Here is a 20,932-nt window from a genome sequence, read left to right as displayed (position 1 = left end):
GGTGATTTAGCGGTTTGGATCAGAAATTGGCTAGCTGTAAGAAGACAGAGGGTGGTGGTTGATGGGAAATGTTCATCTTGGAGTTCAGTTACTAGTGGTGTACCTCAAGGATCTGTTTTGGGGCCACTGCTGTTTGTCATTTTTATAAATGACCTGGATGAGGGTGTAGAAGGATGGGTTAGTAAATTTGCAGATGACACCAAAGTTGGTGGAGTTGTGGATAGTGCGGAAGGATGTTGCAGGTTTCAGAGGGACATAGATAAGCTGCAGAGCTGGGCTGAGAGGTGGCAAATGGAGTTTAATGCGGAAAAGTGTGAGGTGATTCACTTTGGAAGGAGTAACAGGAATACAGAGTACTGGGCTAATGGTAAGATTCTTGGTAGTGTGGATGAGCAGAAAGATCTCAGTGTCCATGTGCATAGATCACTGAAAGTTGCCACCCAGGTTGATAGCGTTGTTAAGAAGGCGTACAGTATGTTAGGTTTCATTGGTAGAGGGATTGAGTTTCGGAGCCATGAGGTCATGTTGCAGCTGTACAAAACTCTGGTGCGGCCGCACTTGGAGTATTACGTACAGTTCTGGTCACCGCATTTAGGAAGAATGTGGAAGCATTGGAAAGGGTGCAGAGGAGATTTACCAGGATGTTGCCTGGTATGGAGGGAAGATCTTATGAGGAAAGGCTGAGGGTCTTGAGGCTGTTTTCGTTAGAAGAAGGTTAAGGGGTGACTTGATAGAGACATACAAGATGATCAGAGGATTAGATAGGGTGGACAGTGGGAGCCTTTTTCCTTGGATGGTGATGGCTAGCACGAGGGGACATAGCTTTAAATTGAGGGGTGATAGATATAGGACAGATGTCAGAGGTAGGTTCTTTACTCAGAGAGTAGTAAGGGCGTGGAATGCCCTGCCTGCAAAAATATTAGACTCGCCAACGTTAAGGGCATTTAAATGGTCATTGGATAAACATATGGATGATAATGGAATAGTTTAGGTTAGATGGGCTTCAGATTTGTTTCACAGGTCGGCGCAACATCAAGGGCCGAAGGGCCTGTACTGGGCTGTAATGTTCTATGTTGTAAGACCACTGAACAGATTTTCCAATATTTTTTCCCCTCTACCAATAATCTTTTTTACCTATTTGTTTGTTTGTGGGGGGCGGGGGGGTGCTGTTTTAGGAAATTACAGGGGGATTAGTTAGTAATGTTAGTTCAAATGGTTTATTTCTGTTCTTTGTACCTATAGTCTAATTAGGTGTCAAGAATTATTTATTCTAAGCACAGAAGCATGGTCCATGCTTTTTATCAATCTTGGTCTGAGAGTCAGATAAATTGGGATATTGTGCAAACTCTTTCAAAAAGAAAATTAATATTTGGTATGACTTCAAAAACAGGTGGGCTCAATTTACAGCACATTACCGCAGTGGTCACTAGCACTGCAAGAAACAGTACTAGGTCTATAGCTGTTAACTAACTACATAAATGACTTGGATGTGGGAAACCAATTGTAATATTTCCAAATCGACTGGTGCCAAACTGGGTGGGAACATAAGTTGTTAGGACAGTGCAAAAAGGGTCTCAGAGAATTTGGACAAGTTAACTGAATGGATTAGAACATGACAGCTGGAATATAATGCAAATAAGATTTTTTTTTCAATTTGGTAATAAAACAATCTAAGGCAGAATAATTCTTAAATGCGAAGAGATTGGGCATGCAGATGTTCAAAAGGATCAGAGTGTCCTTATCCATGAGTTACTAAAAACTAGCATGTAGTTTTTGCAATTTTACAAGGGATTTGACTACACAAGATGGCTAACTGCAGAGATTTGGTGAGACATCACATTGAGTATTGTGTACAGTTTTACTCTCCTTGTTTGAGGAAGGATATACTTGCCATTAAAAAGAGTGCAGAGGGCTATGGGATTTACCTTTGGAATAGTATTTGTTTTATTACGAGAGATGAAAGAAGCTGGGTCATTGTTTTCTATTTCATTATATTCTTAATGTGTGACAGGGTAGATATAGATGGGATGTTTCCCCTGATTTATGATTTTAGAACCAGGAGACAATCTCCAGATAAGGACAAGACCATTTAAGATTGAAGAGTAGGAGGTACTCCTTCCTTCCGAAGTTGAGAAATCTTTCAAATTCTTTGTCCCAGAGGGCTGTGAATGTGCAATCATTGAGTAGGTTCAACCAGAAATGACTTTAGTGGATCATAGAAATAATGTGGGAAAGTAGTAGTGTGATGAACATTATCAATGCTATTGAATGGCAGGGCAGACTCTATGGGTTGAAAGCTTACTCTTGTTCTTGTATTTAATGCTACACAGGTACTGCACCCGGGCAGACATGGATCTACAGTTGTCTTTTCTTCCCTTCAGTTCAACTATAATTGATTCCCTTAACAAACAGAAAAGATGATTTTATAGGTCTGTATAACATTTGAATGTGTAAACATGCTCATAAGATATAGCCAAAGCCACCCCATCTGGTTATGTGAGCAGATGCAGTAAGTTACTTACATTGTATTATTTTTAAAAGCCTTTTGTTAATAACCATCTGAAGAGTTCAGGCAGAAAATCAAAATTTTCATTTGCTTCTATCTAAATTGCCTAACTCCATATAAAAAGAAACACATACATGGCAATATATTTATTTATATATGTGGTTTAAGCACTTCAGTCTTGCTCTTGTTAAAATTTAAGACCACCCAAGGATCTAACCTCTACCTAAAAGGAAGAAAACCATAGAAAATAGTTTATTTTCCTGTAATACTATCTCTAACACACTAATAATAGACTTGGTTGAATTTAAGAGAATATTTAAAACTAATTCATGTTAAGTTCAAATTTGTTATAGTGACACATTCCTACCCAAATTATACAGATGTTGGAGATTAAAGGGACTCAAAGATGCATACTGTCCTGACCCACAAAGTGGGAATTGCCTAGGAAGTTTAAATTTCCAATGGCCAATTACCCTGTGCCTGGAATCCTCATAAGTTTCCAATTCTGATTTGAGTTGGACACTTTAGGATTTCCAGTCACTTACCTGTGTATTTACCCAGAAAAGGTCAAGAACTTAAACCAGCTCCAGCTCCTTGGTAACTATAAAACTTAGCTCCACCGCAAACCAACAGACCTTCCCAATCACTTCGTGACACACCTCCAATAAACCATACCACTTGACTCACACACTACCCCTTCACTCACTGACTTAATGAACTTACCTTCTCAACAGAGGCTTCGTTAGTGGAATACAACAGATGGTGCTGTAAAAAAGGGGAAATGAACCTTACAAAGGTTCAGTCTGATGCTCTGTGTGGTTAGCTGCATTCTGATGGGGTGGATCCTGCACTGGAGGCCAGGCCAAAAGAAAGACGGCAAGAAGCTAGGTAGCTATCTCAGACAAAGTGATTCTGACCCAGAATGGATGATTGTAGCCAATTATCTCGTTATTTTTCTTGTTGTGCACACTTTTCTCTGTAGATCTTAAATTTTAAAAAAAACTTGAGGCCAAGAAAGACACTAGACAAAAGCAAATTATTTTCTAATGACTGTTTTAAAAAAAATTGATTTATGAAATGGGAATGTCACTGTCTAGGTGAAAGCCAACCCAAAGCACCAGTTAGCCCTTTCCTTTTAGGTTGATATTTTGTACAGCCTACTGGTATCCCAGTCAGTATTCATCTATCTAGATGGAATACCACAAGGGTTTACCTCATATTCATAGTAACTTCCATTGCAAAGTGATAGTCAAAGAGAATAAAAAGCTGATATCCCACAACAACTGTAGCCAAACAGCTGCTTTGATGTAATTTTATTTAGTCTATTGCGTTGGGAAATACATGATACTTGCACCTTATTAAATACAAGTTACAAAATAAAACAGCCACAACTATTTGCTACAAAACACATTTACTGTAATTTTAAACAAAGATTAATTGTATTTATTACACAACAAAATACAATGTGATCCATCATATCAAAACAGAAACAAAAAGCTTCATAGAACTGTATCTAAAGAACCAAATCTTACAAAAACAAATCTATCGTACAAAAGTATGTGGTGCTTATTTTAGTGTGTATGTCCATAAAACAACCCGAACACATTGCGAGGACAGTAAAAGTAAACCACATGGGTTAAACTAGAAGGGAGCAAGTTCCATTCCCTGACAAATGTCAATGGGCAGATTAATGTATATTACCATTAAATTGCATTTGGTTTGTTTTACCTGGTACTAACCCATAACTTTCAAAATTTGAATTCAATTTCTATTCCTGTACTAAAACCAATGTATCCAAACATAAAAGGAAAGGAGCAGGAATCAACCATAAGGCCCGGTGAGTCTGCTCCATCATTCAATAGGATCATGGGTTATATCTGACTTCAACTCTTCTTTTTTACCTGCTCTCCTGTATTCCTGGGTTCCCTGAGATACCAAAAAAAATCTAAGCCTTAAATGTATTCAACAATGGAAATGCACAATCCTGTGGTGTTAGAGAATTACAAAGATTCACGTCTCTTCATGGTGAAGTTTTTATTTTCTCATCTCAGTCCTAAATAATCTACCTCTTCTCCTGAGAGTGTGCATGTTTTTGTTTTGCTGACCAGTGGACACAATCGGTCAGCATCCAGCCTATCAAATCCAATAAAATCCACACTTTTTTTTTCCCCTCTGAATTGGAGAAAATAAGACTAAATTTGCTCATCTTCTTGTCATAGGACAAAGTCCTCATCCCAGTAGCCAATCTAGTGAAGCTTTGCTGTACCAGCTCCTCCTTTGCAAGATTTATGAAAATCCTCATTTAGACAGAAAGAGCGCACAACACTGCACAGAGTATTCCAATGTGCTTTCATCAAAGCCCAGTTCACTAGTGGGAAGACTCTTATTGTTGTACTTCAATCCCCTTGCAAATAAGGGCCAACATACCACTTGCTCTCCTATTTTCTTGTATAAGTACACAAGTCTCTGAACATCAGCATTTACAATTTTCACATCTTTCAAAAAATATATTCCACTTGGTTATTCTTGCATGGCAAGTCAGTAACTTCACATATCCACAATAGACTTCATCTGCCAGCTTGCCACCCACTCGATTAACTTGTCTATAGCTAATTGTAGCCTGTGTCCTCCTTCAGTAAATAGCTGAGACACCAACAGTTATACTTGTGGCACTTCAAGTCATGGCGTACAATATGAAAATGTCCTGTTTTGGGTCCATTAAAGAATCCTCTATCCTAGTTAATATCTTATCAGTTCTGTGAGCCCTTATCTTGCCATTAATCTTTTCTGGGACACCTTATTGAAACCTTTTTAGAAATCCAGGTATACTACATAGAAGGTTGTCCATCATCCATTCAATTCGTTATAACTTCAAAAAGCTAGTAAATCTGTCAAACAGGATTTCCCTTTCAAGCATGTTGACTTGTTCTAATGGAAGTTAAGACTCTCATTTTCCAACAACTCACGTACCATGTTCCCAGTTTTCCTTTCTTTCTTGAAACAGAGTTACATTTGTGAACTTCCTACCTTAATTTGCTCATTTTACAATACCTGGCAATATTAGTGAATGGCAGTTCATAAAGGTACATTTAACAGACTTTTGTAAAACCATTTCTTCATGGATCAGTTTTAACCAGTTTTAATCTCTTGAAATTCCTCCAGTGAAGTATGTGATAAGTGAAATAAAAAGGACATGAAGATTAGAAAAGTCATGCACCACAGTCTCAGACTTTACAAATACATTTACTAGGATTTCTGCATGTTTCAAAACTAATCTTGTGCCGGTGATGACGCAGCCAAGATAAAAAGGTAAAAAGTTGAGCTTTAAGATATATTTTTACAATTCATAGTTTATGACTCATAAATGAGATAGCTAAACAAAAATCAATGTCACTTTTTTTAGTGTTACATAGCTTCCGTTTTAAAAATAACTTTTAAGTGAAATACCAAAGAAAAAGGTTTGAAACTTAATCCTAAAACCATTAAAATTTCATTTTTTGTATAGACAGGTTTCAGTCCTTTCCGCTTCCAAATCTACTCCCTTTGGAGAAAGGCCACAACATTCCACAGTAAAAGTTTTAATAAATTCTCAGTACACAGGTTAGTTAGAAATGCAAGAAAGAAAACATCTTCACATTCTGTACTCATTGAATGCCATAACAAATCATCTGAAAAAGAAAGAAGACTTAATTTGGAAATTATAGACAATGAAATATACAATATATTTTAAAACATGTAATAAGCTGTTATGTAAAATGTGAGAACAGGCCTGCAGCGCATCTTCTACACTTGATGAAGGTGGTTCCTAATGCAAACTACATATATTTTGCAATGAACATTACATCCAGGTTCAAACTGCCATTCTGCCGCACTTGGGTTGCATGTTGCATAGCGAAATGTAAACAAAAATCCATAATGGAGTGTTTAAGACATAGCAATTAACTTGAAGTCTCAACCTCTTTCAGATAAAACGCGCTTTGCATTCATGTTGTTTAGAATTGTTTTACTGAATTCGATTCTTTCAAGCTTTAAAAACTTAGCTATTTCATATTTACACTAATATAGCACTGAAAAAAAATCAGCTTAGATTAAGTGCTCAAGTGTATTATGGAGTATTGCTAACATTGAGGCAAAGCTAATATCTAAATTGTACCAGTATTTTATCACGAACATTAAGACCCTCCATCAAGGGATGAAAAAAAATTCCAAAAATTATGTAGAATTATATAAGCAAGTGACAAATTTGAGGTAAGTATAATTTTACGTGAAATATAAAATTGATCATAATCTAAACGAGTAAGCCATAAACTTCAAAGCACAAAACAATGAAACTTGCAGTAAAATTAACGTTAAGTAGTGTATTGTGAAAAAGTCCAGTAAAATCTGTACTACTTCAAACTTAGCAAAATCAAAATGAAATCTGTGTAGATTTAGTCCAGCAAGGTGGAATGACAAAGCTCCCAACATGCATGCTAGTTCTAAATGGAAATGAACCTAAAAAGCAAAGCTATGCCTAATTTTCAGAGAGTCTGCAAGTTAACAACCACGGAAAGTCAAAAACTTGAGTTATGTTTTTGTAACAAAGGTATACTAACCCTCATTTCCTTCCCATCAGTTTGTGGCCTTTGACAAGGCAACCACAGCTTCTTCTGATATCTCACCAGTGGTTGTTCAGCTAAGTGAAACAATGCTCATATAAATCCATTCTTAATCTATTCAACTGTAGCCAAAGAATCACCTACATTGGCTTCCCTTTCCACTCCTGCATCATTTTCTCTGGTCCCCAAAGAGATTGCTGGCCTCCTATTTCTCAACTACATGTTGTCCCTTCGCATCAAAAAAAAGCACCAGTTTCCACATGCCCAATAATATTCAACTCTACCTTCCCACTACTTCTTGACGCCCATTGTCTCATTTGTCGTGCTGATTGTCCAACACCAAGCAGAAATTTCCTTTCACTCAACGCAAGGTTGAAGATCACAAACCCATTTGCTAGCCACCAACTCCACCTCTCTCACTAGCCACTGTCTTAGGCGGAACAATACTATTCACGAACTGTATTTCACCTCTAACCATGTGTGTGTAGCTTCACTAAAACACTTATTTCCATCTCCAATACCATGCCTGCTGCCATACCTGCTTCAGCTCATTTACTGCTGGAACTTCACGGCTTTTTGTTAGCTGTGACTTTGACTATTTTAAACATATAGAGTGGTCTCATTTAAAACTGAAGTATTAGTTCTCATCTGAATCAAATGTTAAAAATGAAGTTGGGTTAACTTGTTGTAAAAGATTTACAATTATTCACATGCCCAGGACATCTACTGTATTACCTCTTTCTGAAAATAAACTAACCTCCATATACTGGGTCCTCTTCACACCAAGATGAGCAACACAAGTCTGTAATGCTAAACCTAAATAAGATATTAACCCAGAAAATAAGTACCAAATACAAAAACAAAAAAGTTAGTAAGCAGCACTAATTGCCAGGTTAAAACTGGGACAGTTTGGAACTCAATTTGTTGAAGTTGAGCATAATAATATCACTCACTGGTCTACCGAGAATATAATTACTCTTGGTATCGTATTTTTAACTCAGCTTGCTCCTTTTAATAAATTTCAAGCTGCAGGATCAAATACATACTTCTACCAATACCTTTGATAAATGTAATGACATATGTTTCACATAGATTGTTCATTCTCCAATTACATTTAAAACTGTTTCAGAGATAGTAGGAACTGCAGATGCTGGAGAATCTGAGATAACAAGGTGTAGAGCTAGATGAACACAGCAGGCCAAGCAGCGTCAGAGGAGCCGGAAAGCTGACGTTTCAGGCCTAGACCCATTTCTGAAGAAGGGTCTAGGACCGAAACATCAGCTTTCCTGCTCCTCTGATGTTGCCTGGCCTGCTGTGTTCATTCAGCTCTACACCTTGTTATCTTACATTTAAAACTTCTGTTTTCTATAATGAAAATGGCATGTACAATGAAAAATTAGCAAGTGAAGGGGTTTTGGATATATTTTTATGTACTATCACAAATATATACATATGCTTGTAATTTATTTAAAAAGCTTAATCAACATTGTTCATGTTTATGCAATTCGGAGGAAAGCAAAACAATAATTCACTGCTTGAAACTTAACCTTGCTTCCTAAAGCTTTGTGTGCCTTAACAAAAACTAGTGCCAAAGTTGCACCCTTTCCTTTCTTTTTGAAAAAAAAACAACAATCCCCAGAAATCCAGTCAGTCATTTAAATGTAAAATTATGTGTCTACAGTACTTCAAAAGGACATTATCTACTTTGTAATCACATTTTGCTTAAATGAGCATATTCTGCTTCTTTGCAATTAAATGAGACCAAAAGAATTATGCAGGCAACATGAAATCCACTGAAAAAATGACTGCATGCAGGAACAGGACACAAGGTAGACTTGCAGTAGTAGAGAACTCATTAGTAGATTGAGCGTGGGTTGCAGACCATTAGGTTGAGTGTTATAATTGCCTTAATGTCTGAGCCTCTTGTAGTGCAGTGGTATGCCCCTACGTCTGGGCCAGGAGATCCAGGTTCAAGTCCCACCTGCTCCAGAGGTGTGCAATAATGTCACAGGACAGGTTGATTAGAAAATATATACAAGTGCCTTAAAACACCTCAGCAAACAGCATGTGTGTCTTTAATTGTTCACAACAGGCAGTCTGACCACATCAATCAGACAGTGTTTGCAAAGCTCAGAACATGGTGCCCAATATTAGTTATAATTCCATGACTGATCAGCACTACTAAAAAATCCTGAGTGTGCTAGGATCAAAATAATTACCAATGTATTACTGGGTTCACACTAAGCCTCATGCTTACACAATGTGGAAGCTACACATTACCAGTAGGGCTTCATCTTTTGGAAACGGAATTGCTCATTAACTTCTACGCATTACACCTCTTTCTTTCACGAAAAAAAGTTTGGGCAGGACATTCCCTACTGCATTCGTCACAAAGCCTTGACTAGAGTTGCCTTGCCTAGTTGGAATTTAAACTAAAGTTTGGGGTTAAATACTCTGATATATTCTTCATAGCAGAATTCACTTCAGCACCAGTTCTCATACAGTTTAGTTTGCTCCCTTTGAAATTTGGTATTTTTGCATTTCTGTCCTACTGGGTGCAAGACAAAAAGCTGCGAAAGCTTATGCCTTTTTCAGCAACACTCAACTAGACTCATATCATTAACTAAATTGGTTTGTGTGTGCAAACAGAAAAGAGATTCCAAAGTGATTCAAGTAAAGTAACAAATTGCTTCTCACATACAGTTCCATAAAACTCTCAGTAATTTAAACCTACTGATGAAACATTACCTTTTTACAACATTACTTGAAGTGGCTTTCTCAGGCTGAGACTTAATTTGGCTCGCTGAAGCACATACAGTAGAATTCAGATGCTTAGTTGAAGTAACTAAAAGAAACAGGAAAGTAATCTACCATAAGATGGAGTAAAATGACTGCAGCCTCAAATACAGCAGAAGCATAATCAAGATAAGAAACAACAGTGTTTTCTCCTCCCTTCTCAAATAAGGCATAATGTTTATTGCTCCACAGGACATTCCATACTTTAAGCATTAAATTTTAATATATCATTTTCATTGGAAAGTTAATCCAGAAGTTGAGAAAATCCCTACATAAATAGATAAACTGCTGAGGAAGAAATTCTTATGCCGCAAATCGCTAGACAGGTCTACCTCTTTCAGTTTTACAATTGCATTGTTTTTTTAGGAAAAACAGAAATGTCTCACATAAAAAAACCTCTTACCTGTGGTTTTGAGTGGTCTTTCTGATCCTTTCCCTTTAAGCACAGCTGAACTGGCTCTTTCGTTTTTATTCCCAGTGCGAATAGATGAGACAGATCCAGGTCTCAATCTGTTTCCAGGAGGAATCTTGCTTGGTGGTTGTATTTGACTGATCTCCTTGCTAGAAGCTTTGTTAGCACTTGAAAGTAGCTTACTGTTGGCATCAGCAGAGTGTTTAAAAGAGATCGATGAACTATGCATCTTGGTCTCTGATATCATTGGGGCTTTCTCTTTACTTTGTTTGCTGTGCAAAATGGTACTCTTTCCAGAACGATTTTCTGGATTGTTTAATGATGCACCTATGACGATAGTCAAAAAATTTTATATTTCCTTCCCTCCTCCATTTGCCTAAGTGTAAATCAGTCAGCAAGCATTTACAATTAACTTCAATTTTAAAGCCTTTTGCTACCACACAACAGATAAGTTACTGTAAAAATCAAGGCAACCAATCAACAAAAGGAACTGATATATGCAATGAATGAATGAATCCAAAATGACTAAATACTGTTAACCATTTTCTGGGTCTGCTTAAAAACCATGTTGCCATGAATAGCAGCTATTTTAGCTGAGTAACATAGGTTTAATCGTGTTTTGTGTACATGCGATGTAAATAACTATAACATCTTTAAGGACACTTACCTCTGGTTTGCTTTAGATGCCCTGTAGAGGACAAGGGTGCATGCACTGAATCCTTTTTAGGATATTGGTAGGGTTTGGACGGAGATAGCGAATGCATATTTCCTTTCCTGTTAAAACCAGATGGAAGTTTCAAACCAGATGGTTTGGACAGCATTGATTGCTACAAAAAGAAGAAAAAAATACCAACAAATGGTAATAGTGTAAACGTTTAGTTGGTAGTAGCTTGGAAAAATGAACAAAGCAAAACTATTTTCCTACCGGAAAGCAGAGTATGATTTTGGTAAAAGATATGGCAACTGCAGTGGTTATTATTTTAGCAATTCTACTATCGTTAAATGCAAAAATTGTATTTCTGTATACCTAATATGTTCAAAACTAAGTGAAATATAGCACCTTCTTAACAGCTGCTTGCTTGATTTCTGTAGATAGGTTACCTTCCTTTGTTTGCATTGGTTTGTTGGTGGTTATTCGTTCAGACTCACTGGTCAAACCTATTCTGGAGTTGCTGATTTCATGTTCAATGGGATGTACATGTCCGGTGTTAGCGATTGGGCTGTTTTCATTTATAACCTGAAGATTCACAGAAGGAAGAAGAGCCTTATTTGGGCTATCCAACACAAAAAATGTATCTCTCCTTGGACTTCGAGGACTTTTTTTACACGTTCTGTTATCTTGTAGAAGTCTGATTTTGGCTTTGGATTCTTTTTCCAATTTTGATCGGTCATTGCCACTTCTGTCCTCTCTTCCCTGTATTTTTGCATTTTCCTTCTCCTTCAAAGCACATTTTTCAAATTGATTTGCCAGACGATTTGCTTCCTTTACTATTTCTACGAGTTTTTCTGCACTTAGTGGACTCCACTTCAGCACGGCTTCATTTGTTTTCTGCTGATTTCCATTATTACAGTTCACATCAATTCCCATAGCAACACACCTCTCAGAATGCCTGATTGGAGCAATTAAAACTTCTTCAGGGTCAGTTTCAAGCAATGATTCTTGGCTGTATGAGCAGAAAAATATGAATTAAATTATGGATTGAACCAAAGCACTATGCGCAATTTACTTGATCAATAACTGACAAATTCTCCAAACCCATTAGAAAAATACCCTATGTATATACAGGTTTATGAAATCACAACGGGCATAGAGAAGGTGAATAGTAAAGGTAATTTCCTTAGGGTGGGGAAGTTCAAAACTAGGAGGCATATTTTTAGAAAGAAGAAAGATTTAAAAGGGACCCGAGGGGCAACATTTTCACACAGAGGGTGGTTCAAATGTGGAATGAAATGCCAGAGGAAGTGGCAGATGCAGTTACAACATTTAAAAGTCATTTGGATAGGTACATGCAAAGGAAAGAGGGATATGGGCCAAACGCAGGCAAGTGGGACTAGTTTAGTTTCGGAAATTTGGTTGGCATGGACGAATTGAACCGAAGAGTCTGTTTTTGTGCTGTATGACTCTATAACCTAGAATACATTACATAAGGAAGTTTGAATAGACAAAACAAAAACTAAGTACCAGACATATAAAACAAAAATAAACTAAGTTGAACTACAGTGCTAAGTGTCTTGGAGTGTCAGAAAGATGTTAATGCTTCAAGTATGTAATAGCAAAAGATACCCCAAACATTAATAATAGTTGATTATTCATGAAATGAACAATAGGACAACACAAAACATAAGCAGGCTTTCTATGGCACTGCTTAGTTGCACTTAATACAACAGGTCAATGCATGGCACTTTCGGAAAAAGGTGTAAGCTATAGACAAGATGTGCAATTACAAACTTTAAAAAAAAAAGGTATGTGCTGTTTCAAATGCTGATAATTAAAACATGCTCCCAAAACTTTCTTCACCACTAAACTGGCAAAAAGTACATTTCCAAAGTGACAAGCACTACAACAATACACAATATAACAAATCAGTAAGCTTTTACCTTTCAGTTGGGAAACCAATTCCAAAATCAAATGTTTCTTCAGTTATGAAGTTAGCATCTAGCAGGAAAAGAAAATATTTTAAATTTTGTTTCAAATTACTGTACAAAAATGTCATAATTTAAATGCTAAACTTCAAGATTTACAAATCAAAAGATAATCCACCGTGAAGCATTTTGGTATTTCATTGTAAAAATGCATAAACATTATTGCTTCAGACTCAAAACAACAAGCAGGTGAGCTTGCATTTATACTTTCTGACGTCCTCAAGATGTCACAAGGCAGCTTGCAGACCAAGGTTTAAAATGCAAAGTGCAGTTGCTGTTCTTACACAGGCAGTAGTACACAGCAAGGCTCCAATAAAAGCAAATGCATTAACAAGATAATCAGTTAACTAACCACAAATAAAGGAGGAGGAGTGGGGGGGGAATACAAGAAAAATGGGTATTGCTAGCAAGACTTGTATTTATTACCCATTCTCATGAAAAGGTCATTTTCTTGGATCACTGCAACTGACATAGCGAAAATACACCCAACATCATTCCTAGTACATACTTTGAAAGTTACAAAAACTCCACACTTAATAGCTGTGCTGCTTGATTGAGTAACAGAATAAAGGTAAATAAAAGACCCAAAGAACATAAATAGAACCAATTACATATCAGGAAGAAAGAAGATTAATGAAATTATAAACAGACATGATGGGGTATTTCTGTAACTGATTAGTACCATGAGCATACTAAACTTTTAAATAACAAATGGTAAAGATTAAGGCAAATTAAACATGCATAAGATTACATCAACTCTGCGTTCGTGTTGCCTCACCCACAAGTTATACAAAATAACACAGAATAGCACCTAAAAGGTATGTTTTTCCAATAACTGCAAGACACACAAAAAAAAATGAAACAAGGACATAAAGCAGTGCTATTTAAGAAGGACCAAAAAGGAAGAAAGGGAAATACAGAGGCAGAGCTGCTTCAGGAAGGTATACCAGAAAACAGGTTTTGGACTGATGCTACAGTGCTGAAAAGACCACAGTTTGTTGAACAAGCATGCCATGTTGCAGAGATGGGCAGTGGGGTTTAAAGGTGGTTCTTTTGTTCTAATTTGTTGATGTGCACTTGCCTATAGGAGCACACAGGATAGTTCAGCCATAGCCTTTTGTAACTTGCAACTCACTAAGCAAACAGTAAAAGAAATGTCTTAACTGGGCCTTTACCTTAAGCAGAGAAAATATTAACATTCATGCTCACCGTGGAGAACATACATGAGAAGTTGCAGAGGTTACACAGATTGGTAGATTTGCTAAGCTTGGATCTAAAGGAAGAAGCTATTGTAACAATTGTTGTGAAAACAAGCAGCAAGTTTGAAGGTCTTGGATGTTAGAGCTTTAAACAGATAAGCTAGTTTGTAAGCCCAGGAAAGGGATTTGCTACGAGATGTGGAATATCCATTGACCAAAAATAAAGCTATTAGAAACAAGGAGTTCCTAGTTTTCTGTTAAACCATTGTGCAGAAACTGCAAGGAAAGCTCAGGCTAGAGTTGCCAAGTCCCAAACTTTACAAGACAGTCATGAAAATATTTGGAGTTGGTCCAAAGAAAGTGGATAAGCTTTAATACCTGACAAGTAGCCAAAGATTTTCTCTGTTATTCAGTTTCAACTCTTCACCCACAAAAAAAAGACAAGTTCAGTTAAGGATTTTAGTCCAAAGCATTTGTGTTAATCTTTTATTGGGCTTTTCAATGTAAAGTATAAGTTATTATCCAAAACTGTTTATTTCATAGTTTGCTTTACTAGATGCTTACATAATAAAATTTGTTTGTTTTAAAACTTAATTCGGTGGCTTCATCCTTTTAGTAAATGACTTCCAATTTCTCTTTAAATGGAGAATATAAGAACAGAAATTAAATTATTCTATGAGCTGAATTTTATTGTGTACTAGAGAATAAGGTCAGACAGGAGAAGACTGGATTTGTTGAAATATTAAAATGAGAAAGGTACAGGTGAATGCATCATTGCCAGACGAGCTGTGACATAGATGGAGTTAGTATTATGGAGGTAGAGATGTTCTTTTGTAATGACTAGTAAAGAGATTGGAGATTCAGCTCAGAATTGAAGAGATTTCTGCAATCAAAATTGTTCTGGTCCAATATAGATAGTAAAAATGCATCAAGTGCTCCAATTACCGTCATCAGTTGTCAAATTCATTGTCTTCAAATTGCAAGTTTCCAGTTAACTCAACAGATGTTTTTTTTCTGATAAAAGACAAAATCTGTTAGACCAATCTCAATGTAAATTAAACCAAAGTTTATGAAAAATAACATCTGAACCATTCATCCCAGTCATCGTAAAATTATTTTTATAAGATTTCATTTCCTAAAAATAGAGATCTGAAAATAAATTCGGCAAATGTTAAACATAAAGACACTAAACAGACACAAAAAAGATTTTTCCATTCTATTTGGAGTCCTACTTCCCCCAACTAATTCAAGCCATTGCAAGTTCAAAGCTATTATTCAACTAGCAATTTTGCCTCCAAGGTATAACATATTGTCAAATCTAAATTCACAGTAGAAGAATGGCAATTTCACATTCATTTTCAAACCATATTTTCAGTATTAAGTCATGATAAAGTTAGTTTGAGGGTTTGTATCCACAAGTTTGTGCTAAGTGGAGCTTTGAGATTACTGAGGAAGCCCCATGTAACCAGATTAGCCTACAAATATGCTCTGTCAAAACAAAAGGAAAACAGCAACACAGTACATAGGTGAAAAATGTCTTTATTCTTCAATTTGGTCATACCTTGCAATGGTCTGACTTTGTACCGTAAAAGACAGAGTTACCTCTGGAAAAACCCAGCAACTTTAACCAAGTAAAGTGCTGTCTTCAGCCAAGCGTGATACAATCCACCATGTTGTCAATGAAGTTAAACATGTCTTCTGTGTTTTTGTGCTGCAAATGAAATCTTGCTGTATTTCTGCAGCCGTTGCAACTTCAGGTAGAGAGACCGATGGGTGAGCATTCATCAGACCTTCAGGGTCATCTGGCTCCTCAGTTGAAGAATGCATGAAATCTACCACCACCTTGTCTGCCAGATCCTTTGTGCAACATACAGTATCATCCATTTGGTGCGTCTGTTGGAATTTTTGTGCCATCCTTCTACAGGTGAAGGAAAAAAAAGGGCTTCATCAACAAATTGGTTGGCCCCATCCTTGCCCCTGCATTCCTTGGCATCTTGAACAGTTGCAGCCTGTTTGAACTCAACATGGTTGGAGCAGTTGGCAATGTTGCCTTTTGTTACCATCTTCCATGCAAGTAGCCTCTAACAGGAGTGCAAATATTCCAGAAGCTATCAATAAAGATGCAAGATCAGCTGCCATCAATAGTTGATTTTTAGGAATCTAATCATCCCCGATCTATTGTCTGGTGTTGAAAGGCAAAAGCATCAGCTTGACTTGAGGCCAGTGATGTCACAGTGCATGAGGCAGTTGTCTGTAAAGGTAATTTTCCTTTTTGTCCATTTGTACATTTTTCTCTACTTGCTGATCAATGCCTCAAAAATACTGGAGATCATCCAGACAGTTTGGTTAGACTCATACTGTGCAGTAATAAGTTGATATTCACAAAACAATGTGATGTCTTAGACTTTCGCATCAAAGCAGCAGCACCTTTTTGGTGCCGTCCATGTTAGCACAGATCACAGCAGGATAGGTTTCTTGGCTTCACTTTCCACCATTAATATTTGAAGAGGAAACATCTAGAGTGTGATTTGGTAAAAGACAATAAAATAGTTCAGTTTCATCTGCATTAAAAAGAGTCTCTTGATGCATTCAGGATGTGGATGAGATCATTTTGCAGTCAATCATCTATCATAACTGGTACACCCTCACCATACAGAAGACAACGTCTTGCCTTGATTCGGTACAGTGACCAAGCCCTGCAATGAACTCCGTGTGGCAAGCCTTTGCCAGGGTGACTCCACTTTCCTATAGGTTTAGACAGGAGAGGTTCTCTGCTCAAGCCATTTTGAACCACAGCAGCCGAGCTGCTCTGGCATCAGGTCAGGTAGCTATTTTCATCCTTTTCAGAAATTCGGCATGCTTGCTTGTCAAATTTTTCCAAGAAGCAGATCTAATGTCTCAGAATGACTGAAAAACTTTATGGTGGACACTGTCACTCCTTCATACCAGTTTTCCACTTACTGTATCAATTCAATTTCTTTCTATTTGACACAGGTTTAGTCACACTTGCATTTTGCTGTCTAGCATGGCCTAACTCCACTCCAATTGATTGGTGCAGACAATGACAAGTGCACACAAGACAGTTAATCCAGTTACTACTCCAGAACTTCTTTTCATGGACATTCTTCTATTGGATTTCCTATTCAGCTAGCTGGAACAGTTGACAACATTACCATAACTAGAGTTTTGGGCTATCTGGATTTGAATCACCTTAATTCCAGTGCATCTAGCAGGAAAACCTATCATGACAGATTAACAAAATTGAGTGGATGGATAGTTTTAAAACCTTAAGTTTTCATTACCACTTCAAGAACACATGTTTGACTGATGCATGAAAGGACGAAAAGTTTCATAATATGTTTAATACAAGTTTAAGAAGCCAATGGGTTCAGAATCATAGACATTTTCAATGCATAAGATAACTTGGGTCAAAGAAAACACAGTACGCGCAGACATTCTTTTTTCACATCACAATACACATAGTGTATGCCAACATTTTCAATGACAGTCCAAGATGCAGCTTCTCTTAGCAGCATAATTCAAAAAGAATCTTTTGGGGCGGATGCAGTGTAGGACAGTAATTACTACTTTGAAGTTTGCAGTCACCATTCACAGGCTTCACCAATACTAAATGCCAAGAATTCAGAGGAGCTTCATTACATCTCCTGGATAATTGTATGGTGCCATGATAGCACTCAGCCTTCATATTCTAGAAAATTTGCAGATAGTCCATTGCAAACCACAATAAAAGGGAAATACTGCAGAGATCAAAAATAAAACAAGAAATACCAGAAACAGCTGCAGTAGAAAAGTTATTAACATAAATGTCCTAGAATTCCCATTTCAGATCACAGGAAATATTGTGGATGCCAAAAATCTAACGTAAACAGGAAATTTTGAAGATACTGAGACACGGCAGAATGGCTAAAACATAGAGCTAAATAATTAATAATGACCTTAAGGTAAAGTTCACCCCTCCTCATCCACAGGTTCTGATTGATCATGTGCACCATCTTACAGGTTTTGTTTCTTTTTCGGGGTGATGGGGAAAAGGATGCCTCTATTTCAAGCCTACAATATTAATGGTGCTCTGGAAAAGGATGAGCGGAGATACAAATCCAGGGTGTTTCTGTTGCTAGACATCTAGGAGACACGTGGGATCTAGTACATTCAAGTAGATTTACAAATGGCTCACTATCCAAATACTAAACAAGATCAGTGGCAAGATCCTGGTAAAACATGGACCATTTTCCATTTATTGGGATCTTCCTCTCGAGTATGGCAGACATAGGTAACAAAATTCATAATTACTTGCAATATGCAAGCTCAAACTTTGACCAACTGAGGGAAACAGTATCTAAGAACCAAGATATTAGACCTTTGACTATGGTCATGATGTGTTGGACAGCAGTAATCCTCAAGATCCTACATGCTTTGGAGATTTGGATAGCTTACAGTTGGCACTGCAAAGCACAAACAATGATGCCTTCAAATGATCTTCCAAATCCAGATCCTCTAAACCTAACACACTCAGCAGCAAGGTGCTAATTATTCAAAACCAGCTCCACTGGGTAGGAGGTGTCAATTGTACGCAGGATGACCATTCAGGATTTTCCAGGACTGTCCCATATTTCGTTTTTTTTTACCCATTTCATCCTAGAATTCATACGTCACTAAAATCATGTATTTTCACATGCACCAGTCTGTGTTTGCATGTGTTAACTCGAGGACCCCTATGATTTCTGCCATCAGAGGATTGTTAAACTCAGCAGTTATTCTCTCTCCTCACTATGCTACAGTGTCCCAATCTCAGATTTTTCAGCAAAACCCCCACAAGTACAAGCCTGGCAGCAAACTTTCCCACTTTTCACAAGTTGTCAAGTTGTTAACCCTGTTGGTATGCAGGATACCAGACTCCAAAATTAATTGCTCTCTACTGAACTCAGTCCTAGCAGGCAATTCCCAGGAGGCAACACAAACGATTTATGGTATACTCAAAAATCCCTGAAGGGGTCAAATGCCCGAATCAATTCCTGGAAATCCCTGGTCTTGTGACAAACCAAAATGGAGATGCTTTCTCAGAAAGATTGTAATAGACTCAAACTGGGAACGCACAACAGCAGTCAAAGTGTAGGAAGAAGCAGTCAAACCTCCAAGGCATCGACTTGGTTAGGAAGGCAAATGTTGTAAGTAACGAACATACACACATGAAGATTTTGAATCAATGGGAACAACAGTGTCAGTCCAAGATGGTGTTGCCATGAGTGATCTAGTATTGAGGAAGTGTCCAACCTTTCTGCCCAGAAAAGTATACAGATGAGGTAAGATCAGGCCCAAGGTGAGGTCATTGCCTTGTCAATCAAGCTGTTATCACTAGCTTTCAAGACCATGGCAACCAGCCCTCACCAGCCACCATGCAGTCCTTGCCAGAGAGAGGAAGCTGTGCCCACTGCCCACCTCACCATCTCCAGTGTTTGGGCACGCAGTATCAACTGCTGCACAAGGGACAGCACTTTGGCTGAAGAGAAGCATCGGCAACAGGGCGAGGGCAGCAGAGGAGCAGTCAGCAGGGGGACTCTTGGTGAGGAGGAGCATGCATCATTGCTGATGCCCCTGCACCCCCGTCTGCTGGCATCACCCTCCACAAATGCCCAGGAAAAGGGTGGGAAGGGGAGATACTGCATTCAGGATAATCGTTGCACTCGCCCAGTTCTTGATGCTTTTCTTGATGCAATTCTTAATTCTTCACCAATCCAGCGGAGACTGCCAGGTCATCCATTTTAGAGTCCATCAGAATTAAATTATCCTTCAACCCGAGGACAGGAGGGGTGTGTGTGTGTGTGTGTGTGTGTGTGGGTGGGTGGTTTGCAGATCCTCTGGGTTGCTGGACCATTCTCCAAATGAGACAAGCGGCCGTCAGGAAAAGGGCTGAAAGGAAACCCGACCCTCCACCCCCAAACAAATGGGGAGGTCAGCCTCGCCTCCCTTTCAACCGCCGAAACAAAACAAAGAACTGGGGATCTGAAAACAAACAACACACGCTAAAAAAAACGAAACCCACCCACAACTGAGACGCTGGAGAAGCTCAGCTGGTCAAGCAGCATCCGCCGACAGAGAGGATCAACAACCGTAACATTTAGAGTCCAGTGACCTCCCCACATCGCCAGAACATTAAGTGATTCCGGCAACTGTTTCGTGCCGCACTAAAGTTTCCCAAAGAGTTAAACAGATCGGTAAAAACTCACAACTTGCCTGTACAATATCTATCACTTCATCAGTCGGTTGTTTATTTGTTTTCTACCGCCAGCGGATACTGGGGGCGGGGCCACATTCAAACGGAGCCCACGTGACCCCGGGGGCCGCTTCCGATTCGTCGGGACGCCTGACGCCCAACGGACGTTGCGAGCCAAATCCTTTTCTTGAAAACGCGATACTCAGTTTCGACACGCCGCCGGTTAAAATCGACGTCGGTTAAAATCGCCGCCTGATTTCCGGCTTCTTCCCACTTTTTGAGTCCGAAACCCGCAACTCGAGGCCCAAAACATCTTCTAACTTTTCATTGGTTGACGGGGCGAGGCGTCACGTCGCCATTGGTTGAAGATCACGCCAATCATTGACGTAGGCGGGCCACTTGTCCACCAAGGGAGAGGTTGCTGTAGAGATAGTAGGACTGCTGATGCTGGAGAATCTGAGATAACAAGGTGTAGAGCTGGATGAACACAGCAGGCCAAGCAGCATCAGAGGAGCAGGAAGGCTGACGTTTCGGGCCTAGACCTCT

The 20,932-nt window shown here is 38.4% G+C and overlaps 1 protein-coding gene across 6 annotated transcripts; it reads right to left on the bottom strand.

Moving 5' to 3' along the window:
* Positions 1-3,803: 3,803 nt before the first annotated feature.
* LOC109913837 (proline/serine-rich coiled-coil protein 1-like) lies at positions 3,804-20,519 on the bottom strand. 6 transcript variants are annotated; one of them, XM_048612045.1, is made up of 9 exons: positions 20,407-20,519; positions 15,100-15,168; positions 12,911-12,968; positions 11,373-11,976; positions 10,980-11,139; positions 10,304-10,639; positions 9,853-9,949; positions 7,862-7,920; positions 3,823-6,174 (listed from the first exon to the last, which is right to left on the bottom strand). In XM_048612045.1, exons 2-9 carry the CDS (start codon positions 15,119-15,121, stop codon positions 6,041-6,043), a joined length of 1,470 nt encoding a protein of 489 aa, XP_048468002.1. In that variant the 5' UTR covers positions 15,122-15,168; positions 20,407-20,519; the 3' UTR covers positions 3,823-6,040. The 6 variants fall into 6 exon arrangements, with proteins under 6 accessions (XP_048468007.1, XP_048468002.1, XP_048468003.1 ...); XM_048612046.1 differs by having other exon boundaries at positions 20,400-20,484; XM_048612048.1 differs by lacking the exon at positions 20,407-20,519 and adding an exon at positions 20,216-20,387.
* Between the last annotated feature and the right edge of the window lie 413 nt (positions 20,520-20,932).

Source organism: Rhincodon typus, chromosome 25 (assembly GCF_021869965.1).
Source record: "Rhincodon typus isolate 14 chromosome 25, sRhiTyp1.1, whole genome shotgun sequence".
Classification (NCBI taxonomy): Eukaryota; Metazoa; Chordata; class Chondrichthyes; order Orectolobiformes; family Rhincodontidae; genus Rhincodon; species Rhincodon typus.
Note: the sequence above shows the minus strand (reverse complement) of the source record. Positions and strands in the feature narration are given on the sequence as shown.

What these genes read in the sequence shown, in the direction of transcription:
- LOC109913837 (XM_048612045.1), bottom strand. Translation starts at nt 15,121, where the DNA reads ATGAATTTGACAACTGATGACG. An exon ending in GAATTTGACAACTGATGACG is followed by an intron (nt 12,969 to 15,099) that starts GTAATTGGAGCA and finishes TTTTCCTGCTAG; the next exon opens with ATGCTAACTTCATAACTGAA. An exon ending in GCATCTAAAGCAAACCAGAG is followed by an intron (nt 10,640 to 10,979) that starts GTAAGTGTCCTT and finishes CTATCGTCATAG; the next exon opens with GTGCATCATTAAACAATCCA.